Here is a 17,476-nt window from a genome sequence, read left to right on the forward strand (position 1 = left end):
TACCTTTGGGATGTGTGACTACTTCATGTGACCAAGTGCCAACAAACGGCACCATAAATGTTTTCATATGCATTTGAATGTACCCAGTATTTTTTCTATTATCATTATTATTACTATTATTATTATAATTATGTTCAACTTAAACACATGATAAGTTAACACAACTTGATAAAACTAAGTTGCTTTACTTAATTTTTTCAAGGCAATCGTTTTCCTCACATCTTTAAAGTAAACATTACTTGTTAGAATTTACAGTGTAATAATCACCAAACTTCTGTTTGAACCATAACACATCATGTGCAGTCAGAGTCAGAGTTTCCTCTCTGGGGAATCAATGAAGGCCCCAAATCTTTGTTTAATCTTTGTTTGTTTGTTTGTTTGTTTGTTTGTTTGTTTGTTTATGGCATTTATTTTCAATTGTAACTGCTCTTGCAAAAGATATAACTATGTAATTATAAAATAGGTTGTATAGCGAGATTTTAATGTAGTTCCCGCTTAACTACCCATAAAAAACTAACAAACAAAAAAAAAAAAGAAATTGGAAATTGTGCACCTCCAGATATTGTTCTACCAAAGAAAAAAAAAAGAAAAAAAAATCCCACTTGCCTACTTTTTTTGGCCCTTAACATTTTTCAAGAAACTTCATGCAAATATTAAGACATCCAGCTCAACCAAGACATTTCTGCTGTCATTCAGAGTTTTGATAACATTCATACTTCCCAGAATATTAAATGTTTTCATGATTTTATGATTCAAAGTAAATGAAGGAATGTTCAAAACTGACATATTTTCACAGCTTTTTTCAATTCTTGACTACTCATTCATACTCATTATTCAGTATCAACACAGTTAATCATCAGCTATTCAACACATTAAAATATTCCACATCACCCCTACATTATTGGCATTATTAAACTTTTAAAGTCAGCAATGCAGTTTAGCATCAGCCTTCTAACGGTGAGAATTAACCCCTGCAGCTTCTTCAGAAATTATCCTCCCTGATAACAGAAACTGGTTTTGTTTTGATATTATGATTTCTTTGACAGTTTACTTTATTATAATATCATTGTCTTTACCATCATTCATGTTGCACTGTGTCGTGCATACAGCATTGCTCTATTGATAAATGGTAGTAATGTTTTCCAGGAAAGCAGGAATACTATTGCACTATTGCTGATGATTAAAGTTTGAAGAAAACAAAAGAGGAAAAGTGATTTGATTTAACTTTTGTATATTACAACAGTTCTTCATTATAAGTGAAATACTGTTGAAAGTACAGAAAAGGTAGCATTATACACTGTGGTATAACTGTACTGTTGAGCAAACCAATAAGAGGTAAAAATGTTATGACTGATATGTGGAACAGACAAACAAAAACAGAATTCCCAGTTCCCATTGCTGAGGAATTTCCCATTCTCCTTCCCAGCATCCCTCAGACAGTGATGTAAGCCTGTCCCTGAAAGCAGCTCCTGTACAGTAAGTGCTGCCCGCGATGTAGCAACAGTGTCCTCAGTGAGTATAAATACCAGCATGTTTTACACATTCAACCATCAGACAGGAGAGCAACTCAAAGAAGTGACAAGAGTCACCAAAAGAGTCAAAGGACTGAAGAAGTGAATCCAGTCAAACCCTCCTAAGATGAAGACATTCAGTGTTGCAGTTGCAGTGGCCATCGTGCTCACCTTTATTTGTCTTCAGGAGAGCTCTGCTGTCCCACTTACTGAAGTAAGAACTTGACTTCAGTCATTTAATTTGCTTATTAGCTGTGAGTATTCTGTCAAAATAAGATATTGATCCTAAATGTACAAAATTCATTAACAGGAGCAAGAGCTGGAGGAGCCAGTGAACTATGAATATCAAGAGATACCAGTAGAGACATGGACGGTACGTTCAGATAACTGAATGAATGAGGTGAAATACCATGATGCTGCTGGAGATGAACATCTTGCTCAAGTCTCTTGTCTTTCACACAGATGCTGTATAGCAGCAGACAGAAGCGCAGCCCCGCTCGCTGTCGCTTTTGCTGTGGTTGCTGTCCTAACATGAGGGGATGTGGCGTCTGCTGCAGGTTCTGAGGATTCCTGCTCCAGTCTGAGATTTTCACAACAACCATTTAATATTAGCTTGCTCTGTTTCATGTCTTTAACTACTTTGAATTGCATTTATGGTTGTGCACTTTTTGGGATTTGGTCATGCCTGGGTTACTGCGTGCTCAGTGGCGTGACTACATCATCTACATGTTATGCTAAGTATCTGCAAATATCATTACAATAAAAGTTCATGTTACTAAGATATCATGTGTAACAGTGTTGTTCTATCAATTAATATGAACAGTTGGCATATCGCTGTTCTCAATGTATTCTCTACATATATTTGTCCAATACCCTCGGTTACATAATAGTGATTCAAAAATTAAGTGGTTTTCCATTTTTCTTGCAGTAGTGATATAAAATCTGCTTGACATTTATTGGTGATGAGGTCAACTCGATCATTATTTACAATTGTCTCTAGTCTGTGCACAAATATAAACTACTATCATGCTTAGAGGCAGCAAAATTGTATCAATAGATGAGCAAAGAAGGGGATGTTGGTGACTACATAATATGCTTAAACAGATTGAAATTCAAATGGCCCATTAAATGACTGATAGTTTTGTTTTTATCGTTTCAGTGTGTTGTGTATATGGCATTGATCTATTAATAATTAACAATTACGTAACTTAAGTATTGCTTTAAGTACAGAATAGACATGAGCACAGACCTGCATTTTTGGTGGAAAAAATGTATTCTCACATATGAAAAAAAATGATGCAGTTGGTTTGATAATGTACACCATTCACAATGAAAATTTTAAATTAAAACACCACCGACCTGCATTCAGGATTTTACCAACTGCTGAGGCCACACAAGGTGATGTTCTTAGTTCAATGGGGGCACTTAGCAAACAAGTAGAGTTGACATGTGCAACAATTTAATTACACAACCTGGCTTTTTGGTGCCAAGTAGGCTTCTAAATCATGTGTGCAGGGACATGAAGTGATATTTCTTCTGTTCAAATGACAACACAGAAAACTTTTTTGTTTGAAAATATAAACTTTGTTTATGAGTTAATGTCACCCAAAACCAGGAAAATAACAAATTATGGAAGATGAGAAATGTCATATTTACATGTTAGTGTGTTTGCATATTGTGTATCATTTAGACTTAAGGTGTTTTTTATGTTTGGAAGCTCAAACTTCAAATGTGTTGACTGATGGAAGTCTGAATTAAAGAAATGTAGCTAAGTATAAGGACGCTAACTAGCCTAACTGTTTTACACACATTTGCAAAAAACATACTCTTTTATGGACATCACTAACTAGCATGCTAACTGCAGTGCAAGCTAACTGTAGTGAGGTACAGTAGCAAGCTGGTATCAGAGTATAAAACTATTACTAGCAAAGTTATGCCAACCTGGATAACTCAGTTTTGGTCTTGGTGCTCAGTATGTTGATGGCAACTGAGTCTGTTTCTTTTGGGGAAAAAATTTAAATCCACAATCAAAAGAGTAGTTACTAGCTTAGCAGGGCTAATGGCAAATATTAAGTAAAAACCAGCTGACCAGTTTGGGTAAAACTACAGGTTTGACTTCTGTTTCATCAGTCTGTTCATTCAACCAGTCCAGTAAAAACACAGTGTTTCCCTTGTGGCTATAATTTGGGTTTGATAACAAATTAAATACCAGGCACGAGGAACAAAATGATTAACTAAACATTAATGGACTTTTCTCAAATAAAATGATGTGATCAACATGTTTGGATAAAGAAATGGTTAAAACTGTTCCTTTAAGGAATGGTGGAAGTGATGCTCTCTGTCACTTGAACAAAAGAGATGGGTTATCAGTCGTATGTTCGAACAGACCATTGACAACCATTCATGCTACTGTTTGTTGAGATGATATGACAGATTTTGGTTTGGCCTCTAACTTTATCAGTGTCAACTGCACATATACTTCATTTTTCCTTTTTGTTGTTTGACTAAGTTTTTTTTACACAATCAGACTTATGATTTTGAAGTATAAAGGGAAAAAAATCAGTCACGTGGTATTTTTTTGATGATTCAGACAACCCTGGGTTACACCAAAATGGCACGGATAAAATGGTCCACTTTGGACTAACTGTGCATTAGGTCTTGTTTTAATATACCTGAAGATAGGGTAATGGTCACAAGGCATTTTTGACTCCTTTAACACAAGTGGAATTGTTTCAGGTTGGTGTAGTTAATTGTCTGTAGCTGCAGCTGCTCTGACTTACCACCTCAAAAGACAACATTTTGCTTGCACCTATGTTAGCTGTTAAAATTTATTTTGTACAACCGCTAAATATGACTGCTATTTAATCAAGAAAGCCTCTTTTTTTATATTCAGTAGTTACTGTATTCTGTATATTATCTACCCACTGACTATATTAGTCTCATTATACTCATTTTGTTGAATGGTTTAAGTTTTCTATCACTCATTACATTTTAAGATTGAAATTTGAGCTTGCCTCTAAGAGTTGTACATGCAAAATGTTTGTGTTAAAGACTGTTTGTGATCATTACCCTCCCTTCAGGTGTGTTAAAACAAGACTTAATGCATCATTTACAGTTGGTATCATTTAGCTATTGTCCTTGTCTCCAGGAGAAGACCTTGGGCAGACACTTAAGTAAGCAGAGGGGCGCAGAGGAAAATATGACATACATACACAACAAGTGATCCATGAGAAACGAGTGATATAACAGCAATAAGATATAAGTGCAGTGGAGGTTACTTGTGCAAACACTCTGCACCAGTATTTGCTTCCTTTAAAATTTGAGGCTCCAAAGTTGCCTCAATACAGCCTTTATTTTGACAGCTGCAGGACCATCACACATAGTGACACACTTCATTTAACCATGTCTGTGTGCATCAGACTTATCCGTTATAACTTGTTAGTTTATATGTCTTGTTATTCGTTTATATGTGACATAAATGCTGAACCAGGAGATACATTTGACGCAGTTAACAGAAACGTTAACCCTTGCAATTGACACCAGATTATTATGAGATGAAAACATTGTCAAAAGAACAGGTTTACACATTAAATACTGGTAAAACTGAAGTTTATTCTTGTATCTCTCGACATTAAGCATAGTGTGTGGATGGCACAGTCATATCACTGAGCACACATGAACTTAAGCATGAACAAATCCAATAACAACCTCAGATATTTACAACCACAAGTACTAAAATTGTTTTAAGACAATAAAGCTTAATGAATCAAATTCAGTGGTTGTTGTGACAATCCCAGGGTGGTGCAGGAATCCTCAGAACGTGCAGCAGACACCACATCCTTGCATGTCAGGACAGCAACCACAGCAAAAGCGACAGCGAGCGGGGCTGCGCTTCTGTCTGCTGCTATACGGCATCTGTGTGAAAGACAAGAGACATGAGCAAGATGTTCATCTCCAGCATCGTCTCTCACTCTGTTTATTTTCTCTCCTGCTCTCAGAGTTATCTGAACGTACCGTCCACGACTCCACTGGTATCTCTTGATATTCATAGTTCATTGGCTCCTCCAGCTCTTGCTCCTGTTAATGAATTTCGTACATTTAGAACAACATCTTAGTATTTTGACAGAAAACTCACAGCTAATAAGCAATTGAAATGATTGAAGTCAAGTTCTTACTTCAGTAAGTGGGACAGCAGAGCTCTCCTGAAGACAAATAAAGGTGAGCACGACGGCCACTGCAACTGCAACACTGAATGTCTTCATCTTAGGAGGGTTTGACTGGATTCACTTCTTCAGTCCTTTGACTCTTATAGTGACTCTTGCCAGCTTTTCTGAGCCAGTTCTGTCTGATGGCTGATTTTGCAGACAGCGCTGGTATTTATACTTAATTTGGCCATTGTTGCCTCACCACTGGCAGAATTGACCTGCTTCCAGGAATTGGCTTTGGATCACCCCCCAAATGATGCTGGGAACAGGACTGGGACATTTAATTTGTATTACCTCAGCTGTTTAAAATTGCAATGCATAGCAATAGCAAAAAATCCCCTGTTTCACTCTATTTGATAATCCTGCTGACCATGTACTCGCTGCAGGTGACCACAAATAGCTCCAAATCTGTTGGAAGCAGCCTATGTTTTGTAAGATGAACATGGAGCATGACCTTATAACTCAAACATTCTTTAATCAGGCACAGTTTGTCCAGTCATGATAACCATGTCATGTTTGCTTACTTTAATACTGACCTTTAATACCTTATTAAAAAAAAAAGCCCATGAAACAGTAAGGACATCTTAATTTCTTGAGACATAGAATGCTGCTGAATACTCAAAGTCTAAAAGTCTGTTTTTTGAATGCGATGATACCTAGTAGCTTTTTTAAAACCAGAAAACAAATGTGGAAACAAATCTCTACATTGTAAAAAAAAATCAAGGAATTTAGTGGATCAGTCAATCTTCTCTCATTAACTTAAAACAAATATACAAGTTGTTTTCAAGTTGAAGAAACTGGGATTCTAGTATTTATTTCTAGAACTCATCACAACTTAAACCTGAGTTCTTCTAACTTGAAGTTGAGATGATGAGTTGAATGAACTGAACTGTGCTGTACAGAGTTCATCCAAGTCATTAATTAAGTCTCTATGATCAGTACATTAGCAGACTTCCCACCATGCATTGTTTGAGAGACAGAACTATCTTGGGATACTTCTTTTTAGAGCTTGAAAAAAAAAAAAAAAAAAAAAAAACGTATATGATAAAAACTTGCATGCTGTTTATCTATAATACACTTTAGCATAAGTCATGGTTGTTGTTTTTTTTAAAATAATGAAAACCCTGCGAATGATGATGAAGGTTAGTATTGAATTGTCTCCTTACCTCCTTATACTTAAAATCTAACAAATTTTAGCTCTTGTGTGAGATGAAGAACCGACTTTTAAAACTGAGAAAATGTAAGAAGAAAACTCTGTCTGACTGAAGAGTATTGTTTTCTCAGTTGCAACTGAATTATTATCAAGTCAGTTTGAGAAGAAAAGTATTTGTTTTGAATCATTACTTGAAAACCCTGACTTGTCTTTTCAAATTAAGTCAACTTAAAATATTAAGGCAACCTGGAAACTTTTAACTGTTCAAGTTAAAACAAATTGTTTATTTTTACAGTGTACAAATTGGGGAATGATTTAATAAAACACTTTATTTGGTTGCCTTCATATTTCTCCCCTTCAGGTCAGTGTTGGGTCTGGGCCTGTAACAGCTTTGGATTTGGACACTTTGGTTTTCCACTCTTTGACTCTGAGGAACTTGTCAAGTCCTGTCAAGACGCACAGTGGACTGTAATTGAGCGGCAAGTTCAAGTCCTTTCACTAATTCTGGGTTGGACCCAGAGGTCAGAATTTGGACTTGGCCACATCAGAACAATCACATTTTTGTTTTGGGTTCCCTGCCGGAGAACTGACCTCTTCAAAAGTTGAAACTTGCGAGTTTTCCTCCAAGTCTTTGAATTTCCTTGCATTAATTTTAACCTAATTTTAAGCTTCAACTGAGGGGGGCACTCCTTTTGATGTACAGTGTTTGGGCTATACCAAACTTAAAATAAATAAATATGTGATTTTCTTCACAGCAGTAAAACTGACATTGGTGAATCACTGTGCAGCAGGAGATTATGTGTAAAGACACAATACAAAGTTTGCCATCAGCCTCTTTGTGGCCTCTTCTACAGATAGAGATTTAAATCTCTTTTAGTTTATTAATGACCCTACTGTGCTCTGAGGGATAGTCAGTGCTCTTATATTTTTCTTAGGCTCTATCACATTTTGGATCAGTTTGAAAGGTTTCATTGTCTTCATCATGACTAGCTTGTTACAGGATTACACATATATGATCTACACTAAATTTATTTTGCAACTTCTGCCGGTGAAGCTTTAGGTCTGTCTGTTAGGTCTTTATAAGACAAACACTTTCAGTCCAACCATTTAATGTTTTACATTTGCATGTATTGTTGGCAAATAGATTTTTTTTTTAGTTTACATCAAAGTTTTTTTTTTCTCTGTTGATCTGTGTTAAAGTCCACTATGTTTCAACTTGTTTTGCTTGTCTGATTTTTGAAAGTTTCTGTTGGCAAACTCAAAGTTCAGAGATTCACCTCTTCTGACAACTCCCTCCCCTGGTCTCAGCCATTGACCACGTCCATATCTGTCTCATCCCTCTTTCCACCTCATTTCAGTTCCAACCAGATAGAGCTGAAGTCAAACAAAATAAAATCAAAGCAAATACAGCTCTCACTGCAGTATAAAATTCCACAAAAAGCAACATGAAATAAAAAAAAAACATCCATCCACCCCGCTGCTCTCTTTATTTAGTTGGCTTCAAATGAGGCGTAACATTTTCTCTTGACTGTCCCTCCATATTACGTTATTTCAACATCACTTCAGCCTGTGGGAACAGCCATATTAGCAACAGCATGCTTACACCAAATTCAACAGGATCCTGCAAAATAAACACTAAAACAATATATAACATGGCAAAAAATTGCAGATTTCAAGTTTGAAGCTGGTACAGATTTGTCATTTGGCTTGCACTGCTATTGGCCGACACTTGTTGACAAAGCAGTCCAGCTGAGTACAGAACATTTTATCCACTCAGGTCTAAAGATTCAGCAGTTTGTGCTCGTATGTTGACATGATGTCAATTATTTTGGAGCCGAGTAAAGGTTCAGTAAAGCCTATCACTGAACACGTCTGCATATGTCCCTCCTATAATGGATTAAGAAGTGATTTTCCTCCTCTCCTCTCTTTATGAAAGTAACATCAGTGACTGTTCCAGCAATGAGACGGACAAGAGCGTATTGATCAGCCAATCGACCAGACAGTGTCACCCCAACTACCAACTGTATATTCAGTGACTCAGCTCAACTTGAATGACAGCCTAATTTCCATCAAAACCAGGCCATGGCAGAAACATTTTGCCACTACTGATCTGCATGTCTGTGTGAAAATAAACAGGACTGATTGTGGCCTCTGACCATCAACAGCTCATGACAGCGGCAGCGTTGTCCAAAACTTAATGTCACTTTCATGTGGAGTTCAGGTTAGTGGGTTGCTGCATTTTGAAATTGTGTTTGTTTTGCGACCCACTTTTCCGCTGGCAGCAAAGACACTCAGGAAACACCATTAGAGAAAATGCATTGGTATGGCAGCAGAGCAGACGTTTAATCCGCTGTTCCTAGTTTGCTTCCATTAAGTGTTTCCCTCCCTTTTTCGTCTCTCCATACATGGCAGTCAGTGCCACAGTCATGAGTAGTGAGACGTTTTGACACAATACTGGGAACTTTGCCAAAGCATGTGTAACACAGGAAGAAAATCCAATGGGAGACCATTGTAATTACTCCAATAAATGTTTTCACTTGGATGTATTCGAAACAAAGCGGGGCTTATTACAGCACGCATGGGTTTTATTGTGAGAGCTTGTAAGCGGATGATGTCTTCTGCACGGAGTCAAAGGCCACCGCTTTTCTGTGGTAATGAAACAATTTAACAGGAGCTTTTGCACTAACAAAACCTGTGCTTTGCTACTGTGCACGCCAAAGAAATGAAACCTCTACTCTATTTCCTAATATGAGGATGTAATAAATGCATCAGTGGATTTTGCTTTAATTGAACTTCTTTTTATCCTTTTCCACCGATCCTGATAAAAGATATAAATAACAGCACCACTGCAAAGGCATGCTGGTTTTAATTAAGTAACATGGATGCTTATGACTTTCAATAAAATGGCGGCATAGCACTGATGCTTGGTAGAAACCTCAATGAAACCTGTGCAGTAAGGCTGTTTAAAGAGGATTATAGAGCTTCCGAAACGGTTCTCTGTCCTTAATACAGTACAGTAGACTGTCATGCTCATTACTGTGCAGGCGTCAGGGCCAGTAAGGTCACATTCATGCCCACAACAACATTTTGTAACCTGTAATATCACCAGTTCATAGATGCAGACACTCACAATCTTTAGCTTTAACGGGCTGGGGCCGCTGATAAGGGCCCTAAAGTCTCCTGCGATAGATGTGGCTTTCCAGAGGGTGTCCGGGGGGGCTCAAGGGGGCAGAAAGAGGGTCAGGAACATTCACGACTGGGTGTTGGCTGGCCCAAATTGCTGCCACATGAATGGACTTGTGATTAAAGAAATACAGTCACGGAGGTGTAGAAGACGGTTTCTGCACTCGTAGAAATAAAACTGCAAACTAGAACCATATAGAGTTCTTCAGCTTGTCCCCATAGGAGAATCCCTTTTTGGTTTCCAGAAGAACCTTTTATAAAGGTTCCACCTGGAACTCTTTCAGAGGGTTCTTGAACCCAACATAAAAGTTTAATTTTAATGTATAACCTACCCAGAGGTTTCTACCCAGAACCCACTTGTGGGATTCTATTTAGAACTTTTCCACCTTTTAAGGGTGCTAGTGAGAACCCACCTAGGGTATTCTATGAACAGTCCTCTTATATTCCAAAGGATTATCCCTCTTTTCTTGGGAGGGTTCTACAAAGAACTATATATTGTATTCTACAGATGAACCCATCAAAGGTATCAAAAAACGTTTCTCCTAGAGTCTTTCCAGGGTTCTACAAAGAACCACAGTATTCTACACACAAACCCACCCAGGAGGTTCTACCAAGAACCCATCAATCCAAGGGTTTCATGTAAAACCCAAACACTGGGATATGAAATTACATATTATAAGGGTTTCACCTACAACCCTTTTCTCTTTTCTGGGTTCTATTCTACAGATGAGGCAAAAAAAAAATCATCATCAGTCATTTGAATAATCTTTGTTACAGTTACTAATTTTATTACCATGATTTCAACAAACCCAGAGGAACATTTTCTTCCAAAAAGGGTTCTTTAGGTGAAGAACCTTAATCCTACAAACAACCATTGACTGTTTCTCCAACGTAACCTTGGTCTTTTTGGGACACTTTTGGGACCCTTATTTCTAAGAGGGTATGTAATCCGGATAGGTAGGAACACTGAGTAAAACAGTAAACAGGGAGTAAACATAGCTACGTGAAGTGGGTTGACTGGGTGTACAATATGGCATCGATGAGTGATATGAGAGGCCGTTTGCACTGTGGTCGCCATGTGGTGAAGCCTACAAAGCATCCAGTCAAAGAGCTTCCATCGGCCTCTAATTTGCTGTGTCCTGTGTTAGTTAATTAAGCCACAAGATAGCCGGTCAGACTGGAGCGTTTCTTTTTTGTTTTTTGCTTCCTGGGAGGCGATATATTTAGCCGTCTCGTGTGGCCCTGCGGGGTGGTTGTTTTGAGGTGACAGAGCTGTCTGTTGCGGCCTGCTCGGTCGCAGCCTGTCACGCCTGTAAAAATGTTTGTGAAGTGAAAAACCCAGAGAGCTGTGGTCTCGTGCCAAAAAAGGGTCTTCGCTCACACTAATGACAGAGCAACACATAGGTTCCACTCAAGTGACAGTTGTGCGGATGCCGTGAAGTCGCTCAGTCTTCGCCTCCGGGCAGTAAACAAGCTTCTTTTCATTCTTTTATCGAGCGTTGCAGCAGAAAGTAAACATGTTCAGAGGGGGGCAAACATATTTGTGTCGTACCCATCTTCTCTCATGTCATTAAAAGCATACCTAGACTACAATTAGCATGGAATCTTAATTTGCCTGGAAAGTTAATTAATCCATATAACTTTCAAGGCAGCCTCGTAAAGACCTACACTCATATGGCTGTAATACGTTATTGGAGACATTTGCAATGGAAATGCTTAGTCTTCCAGCCACCCAGGAGTATTTAGTAAGCAAAATGGCCTTTTCAACACCGCATCTCGTCCCCTTTTCAAATTCTTAACACCCACCACTTATTCCAAGCAGGCGGTCAAAATGAGGCACACTGGAAATCACTCCTGTTTTATCCATGTCGCTTTACACCCAGCTTTTATAACGTAACGTGGCAAGCATTACACGATGAGGGACTAATGATATATTTTCTCAGCTGGAACGTGGGAATTGCACCGCGGACCCAAAACAGTGTAGAGTCTCAGTAAATTAGTGTGTGCCGTTAAGTGAAAAGTGAACAGCTTGCCAGGGCTGTGCTGGCTTGGGACTCGCAGGGAGCCCGCTATACCGCACAGTGGGAGGGAGGGCCACGGGAGATGTTGAACCTATGGGGAAAGGAAGCCCACTGTCAGCGAGAAGTCAGCGAGAGTGTCTGAAAACCCAGACTTCACCCTCTGACAGCTCGGAAATATCCATTTTAATAAGGGGGAAAAGTGGATTTGGCCAGACATCTTCGTTCCTCCCATGGAAACTCATCTGTCCTGGTGTGAGGCGACACCCTCAGTGACTTCTAACTAGAGGGTTGAGCGTAGCAGACTGCTGCGGACCACTGGCCCCACAGAATGTATCCGCAATTTGGTCCTCTGGTTTCTTTGAAAATGAAGTCACTTCAGATCCACTTTGTGTGAGCTCTTCTGACTACTGCAGGTTGTCTAATGTAAGTGTCAGCTGTTTTAATTTAAGTAACAGTTCACCCCCAAATCAAAAATACATGTTTTGATGTGAACTGAGTTTTAGAGATACTGGCCATTGGAAATACTTGATTACTACCACAGAAAATAAAGTAGTTCCTACATGAAACTGCTTATCGAGTCATGATCTCTGGGATAAGATGTTGCTGTTGAGTTTTTCGAGCCAAGTGCCATCTAGTTTCAATATATGTGAGAGAAGGCAGGCATCTCTTCAGCCCATATGTCCAAAACTCACACCAAAATAATCTAGATTTATAAACAGCACTACAGATGATAGGAAATGTGTGAATTTTTGATTCGGGGGGTGTACTGTCCCTTTAAGTGTATTTTATATATTTTATCTCATTTTTTATCCTTTTTATTGTATTTAATTATTTTTGGTGTTTTTCACCATTTTCAAAGAAGGTTCTAAATGTCGAAGGTCACCACTTTAAGTCTAGTTAAGTTAAGTCTAGTTTCTGATAGGTCTGTTTTGTCAAAGTCCTTGCTATAAGTTGTAAGCTGCTGTGGATAAGACTATTGGCCAGTTGCTTGCAGTGTCAAACATGTTTTAGTAGGCAGTTGGAAGTGACAGGAAATATGCACAGAGTTGGTTTGGGGTGGGTGACACGCAAAGGAATCCACTGCAAGACCACTTGGTATGGTGGCTGACAAGGGCAAACATTGCTACTTAAGAAAACACACTGAAATAGACAAAACACACAAAAAAATTCTTAGTTGAATTGACAACAAAATACACACCAAATACACACAATGCAATCAAAGACAGAAACACTGCTGCAAATACACCAGACGACAGTGTTTCCAGACGACAATAAAAAGTGCTGACTACAGCTTGTTGTTGCCACGGTTTGTGACTCATGATGAAGTTTTGAAATCGGGCCGGTGTATCATCTGCCTGTTGTGGGTGGTTGGGTTGTTGAATTTAATTGCTACTTTTAATGGTTTTTGAGATAATTTAGTTTATCACAGATTTTAACCATTACTGTTCCTCCGCCAACATTGACAGAGCACTGTAATGTTAAAGAAATAATCTTCGGTGTTTAAAATTTTACAAATCACACAGTATTTGATTGTTCTGTCTGAATTTGCAGCCCATTTGTGTGCTAAGTCACAAGCAAAACAGCCTATAAACACACAAATTGTTACAATAATAATAATGCCTGTACAATTACAACATCATATCCAGACATCATGCATCCACAAACCAGCCTAACAGCTCACACATTTCTGATATTTCAGTTAAAGTGAGGGAAGCTGATGTTATTGAGTGGTAATGGGAAGAGCAGCACACGTTATTATCTTTATTAAAGTGAACTGTTGAGGAATCACTCTCATGCATGAATTATACATAAATAATAGCCTAATTTTATGCATAATTCAAGTTGATGGAGATACAAAGAAATAAAAATGTACGGCAAAATGTTCATTGTAGTTTGCACCCTGGATAAAGACGTTTTCTTAATTTGGTTGGAATTTGTCGATTTGCATACGTTATCTTAAGTTGTGTGTGTCTTCCTCTTATCAGCCACCATTAGGCACACCAGGACGCTCCATAATTCTGATGTTACCTTTTTTTTCCTTTTTTCTTTTTTTTGAGTTTGAGTTGGAAAGGACAGCCTATTTCACACATATCTGCCGTGTTTCACAGCTGATTTTATCAGTCAATGTGCTCTCTAGAATCTTTCACACAGCCTTGTGCAACAGAGGCCTTTCCCTCTCTGCATCATCAAAAGGACAAAAGGACAAACAAACATGTTTTTAGAAACAGAGCTAATAATTGCATGTACTGTTTCTTTAAATACCTTCAATAGAGCAATATATTTGTTACAAATAATGGCTCCTTTGATGGTCACTTAATTTGTTTCTTCCAAAGATTCATTCAATTAGGAACTACAAAAATGCTCACAAAGGCTTGAACTCTACATTGGTTAACTTAAATTTAAATGTTTAAGAGAGCCACATTAGCTTTTTTATGATTTTGATTATAATGGGCTCTTATTTAAAACACATGGATGTAGTAATATTCAGCAGCTGCGCAGCTCTGCCTCTGGGGCATTCTTTGTTCAGCTCAGAGGAGGAGGGGGGAAAAAGGGAAAAGGAAAAGAAAAACTTCCACATGCTAACATTTACACAGTGATTTCTTTTAATTGCACTCTACTTTTTAATTTGCCCTGGACTAATGCTTTTAAAAGTAGGACTGGAGGTATTTTATTGAAGTCATGCCTAGTGCTGGACCAAGTTTTCCTGATTGCTGTGGCCCTGTGCAGCCTGGCTCTTTCCTACCTGACAACCGGCGTTATTCCTTTCATTCGCTGTGTCAAACATGCCACACGGCATTTGGACTTGGAAAGGCGAAGGGAACACACTGACTGAGTGAGCTTACTCCAGGTCCCCCTCTTCAAAGGATTACAATAAATTAAAGTTCCTCGCACGGGGTGAGTGGCAAAGTCGAAAAGAATCAAGTTTAAAAGTGGGCTTGAACTGGAAACGCAGATGGCCTAATAGATATATGTTGCTTTTTAAAGGGAACGAGAAGAATGTTAAACAGATCCTAATCTAAGCAGCCAGAGGGCAGGCGTAATATTTAGTTAAACACTTCCAGTCACAATAAAGCATCTGTCAAAGCAGTGAAAACACACCCGGAGTTGATGAGCTGCTTATAATCCTTGGGTTTTGCAACATTTTAGGTGCTCTGATATCGCAGAGGGAGGACACGTCTCATTAAACACATCAGACACCTAACACTTGATCCAAGCATCTCCCAGTTTAATGTCCTAATAGAACAACCTGTGACTTTTTCCTCACTGATGAAAAACACCCTTGGCCCCGACGAGAATTTTCCCTCCCGATATTTACGATTATGAGCTGCCGGTTACTTTGACCTTATATCTCTTCTGTCTGACACCCTGCATTACAGCAGCCACTGCCAGCGAGAGCCTGGCAGAGCCCCGATCAGCAGTAAAACAAGCCTGCGTCTGGACCGTGTGACAGCTCCATCCTCCAGTGTTATGTACCTTCATTAAGACACGACGAGGGGGGACCAAACAGAGTCACATTTGCAAGGTTAATTGCAGGAAAATGGATGAAAAATTACAGTTTAGCTAAAATCTAGATCTGACTCTTACATGATCCATGAAAATTATGTTTTACCTTATATCTACAATAAAAAAAAATATTTTTTCCCAAAGACGCTGCATCTTCTTGCACTGTTGTGAGTGTGTTTTGTGTACATACCACTTTGCAGATGTAGTTATTTTATTATGTTTAGATACTGCATTACTTTAAGTGTTTCTCACAGTAATACAGTAATGCTGTCTAGAGATACGGAAAATAGCAGATCTGGGGCGCCCTGATAGCTCAGTTAGTGCACCCTGTGTGTTGGGGCTGTGGGTCCATCTAGGGGTGAAGGAACTACTTTAGATGCATGGCCATGCAGATGTGGAAGATTCTGAATCGATTCATAAATGTCTAAAATCAATTTTCTAAATTCTAAATTACATGATGTTGACAGAGCGAAAAACGGTAGTTATCAGCAGTTAACTGGGAGATGTACTTAATCTTCTCAAACGGCAGCAGCTGCAATCATGTTTTGTTTCAGTGTCTAAATAATTGCTTTTGTGAGATGAACTTGAGGTGTATTGTAAATAATTTTACCATCACCCAAAGAGTTTAAGACATAATGGAGCAGAGCAGCGATCAGCTCTAACAATCGAGAGCGGCTGAGTGACACACACTGCAGCATTAAACAACTTCAACCAACTCTGTGGTGAAGAAAATCTCTCTCTGATCACTCTGTTTCACCTCAAAACCCTGCACCTGCACTGCATCTTGGACAGCGACGGCCTTCGTCAGGGCTAACAGTGCAGCAGAGAGGCTGCACTCTCTGCCCCTTCCGTTTTTTTTATTCTCATACAGGCAGAAGATTGTACGATTGTATGTCCAAGAGATTCCAACCCTTTTCTGCATCGGCCTTGGATTCGACTCCCACCTACAGCCCTATGCTACATGTCATCCCCCCATTCCCCTTTCCTGTCCTCACTTCAGCTGTACTGTCAAATAAAGGCAACTGTGTGGAGTGTTGAGGAGATATATAATATAAAAAGGTGCCATACTTTTGTTTTATTACAAAACCCCAGTAGTATGAAAAATGTCCCATTGTACCGAAAGCTGATTTGTCTGACAGCTTGTTATCCCGAAAACAAACAGCCAATGCTCTGAAGGCCCATTGCTCTGAAACTACCACTCTGGTATAACTTGCATAATGTATTTAATACATGTAACGTAACATAACGTAACGTAACGTAACAGAGTGAAATGTGACATAAAGGAACAAAATGGAATATGACGGAACATAACAGACCCTATTTTACGCTTCCAAAACTGCATCACCCTGTAGATCTAAAAATTATTTTATTGATTGAAAATTATTTGACTATTTCTGCGATTCATAGCAGCAGTCTGCTATTTAGAAATAATAGACCATAGAATGTCGTAACTGACCAATCAGAGTTGAGTCTCAGGATCAGGAAAAGTATTTTGGGTGCCTAAACCTAACCAAACTGCAATGGGCAATGGACAGCTTCCCCTTCAATGAATAAATTAAACCATCATGTTTTCATGTGGTTTTCATTCATTTGAGGTTTGACTGGCATCCTCTTATTATGCAATGGTTTAACTGCACCCAGCTGGAGAATTAGCACCACCAGCTGTATATCTCAATGCGATCAGCTCTTAATATTTGCGTAGCAGAAGCAAATGCATTAATTTGCATTTTATTTTTCCAATATTCATTTAAAGTTTGTGCTGAATTTGGTTGGAAACGTGGGTTATAAATTACTGTTTCAATAGCAGCAGCTTTAGCACAATGATATTGTATTAGCTGTTGATAACCAGCCTGTTTATGCTACATCCTGTACACTATTTGTTGACTTCCTTCATCATAC

At 38.7% G+C, this 17,476-nt stretch overlaps 2 protein-coding genes across 2 annotated transcripts; one reads left to right on the forward strand and one right to left on the reverse strand.

Moving 5' to 3' along the window:
• The first annotated feature begins 1,539 nt into the window (after positions 1–1,539).
• On the forward strand, positions 1,540–2,292 carry LOC146321114 (hepcidin-like). Its single transcript, XM_084726144.1, has 3 exons — positions 1,540–1,725; positions 1,822–1,884; positions 1,974–2,292. Exons 1-3 carry the CDS (start codon positions 1,639–1,641, stop codon positions 2,073–2,075), a joined length of 252 nt encoding a protein of 83 aa, XP_084582270.1. The 5' UTR covers positions 1,540–1,638; the 3' UTR covers positions 2,076–2,292.
• Positions 2,293–5,103: 2,811 nt separating this feature from the next.
• Positions 5,104–5,873, reverse strand: LOC146321115 (hepcidin-like). The gene is made up of 3 exons (XM_084726149.1): positions 5,687–5,873; positions 5,526–5,588; positions 5,104–5,426 (listed from the first exon to the last, which is right to left on the reverse strand). Exons 1-3 carry the CDS (start codon positions 5,771–5,773, stop codon positions 5,325–5,327), a joined length of 252 nt encoding a protein of 83 aa, XP_084582275.1. The 5' UTR covers positions 5,774–5,873; the 3' UTR covers positions 5,104–5,324.
• Positions 5,874–17,476: the final 11,603 nt, after the last annotated feature.

The sequence above is a fragment of the Lutjanus erythropterus genome, chromosome 9 (assembly GCF_056507025.1).
Source record: "Lutjanus erythropterus isolate fLutEry1 chromosome 9, fLutEry1.hap2, whole genome shotgun sequence".
NCBI classification, from domain to species: Eukaryota; Metazoa; Chordata; class Actinopteri; order Lutjaniformes; family Lutjanidae; genus Lutjanus; species Lutjanus erythropterus.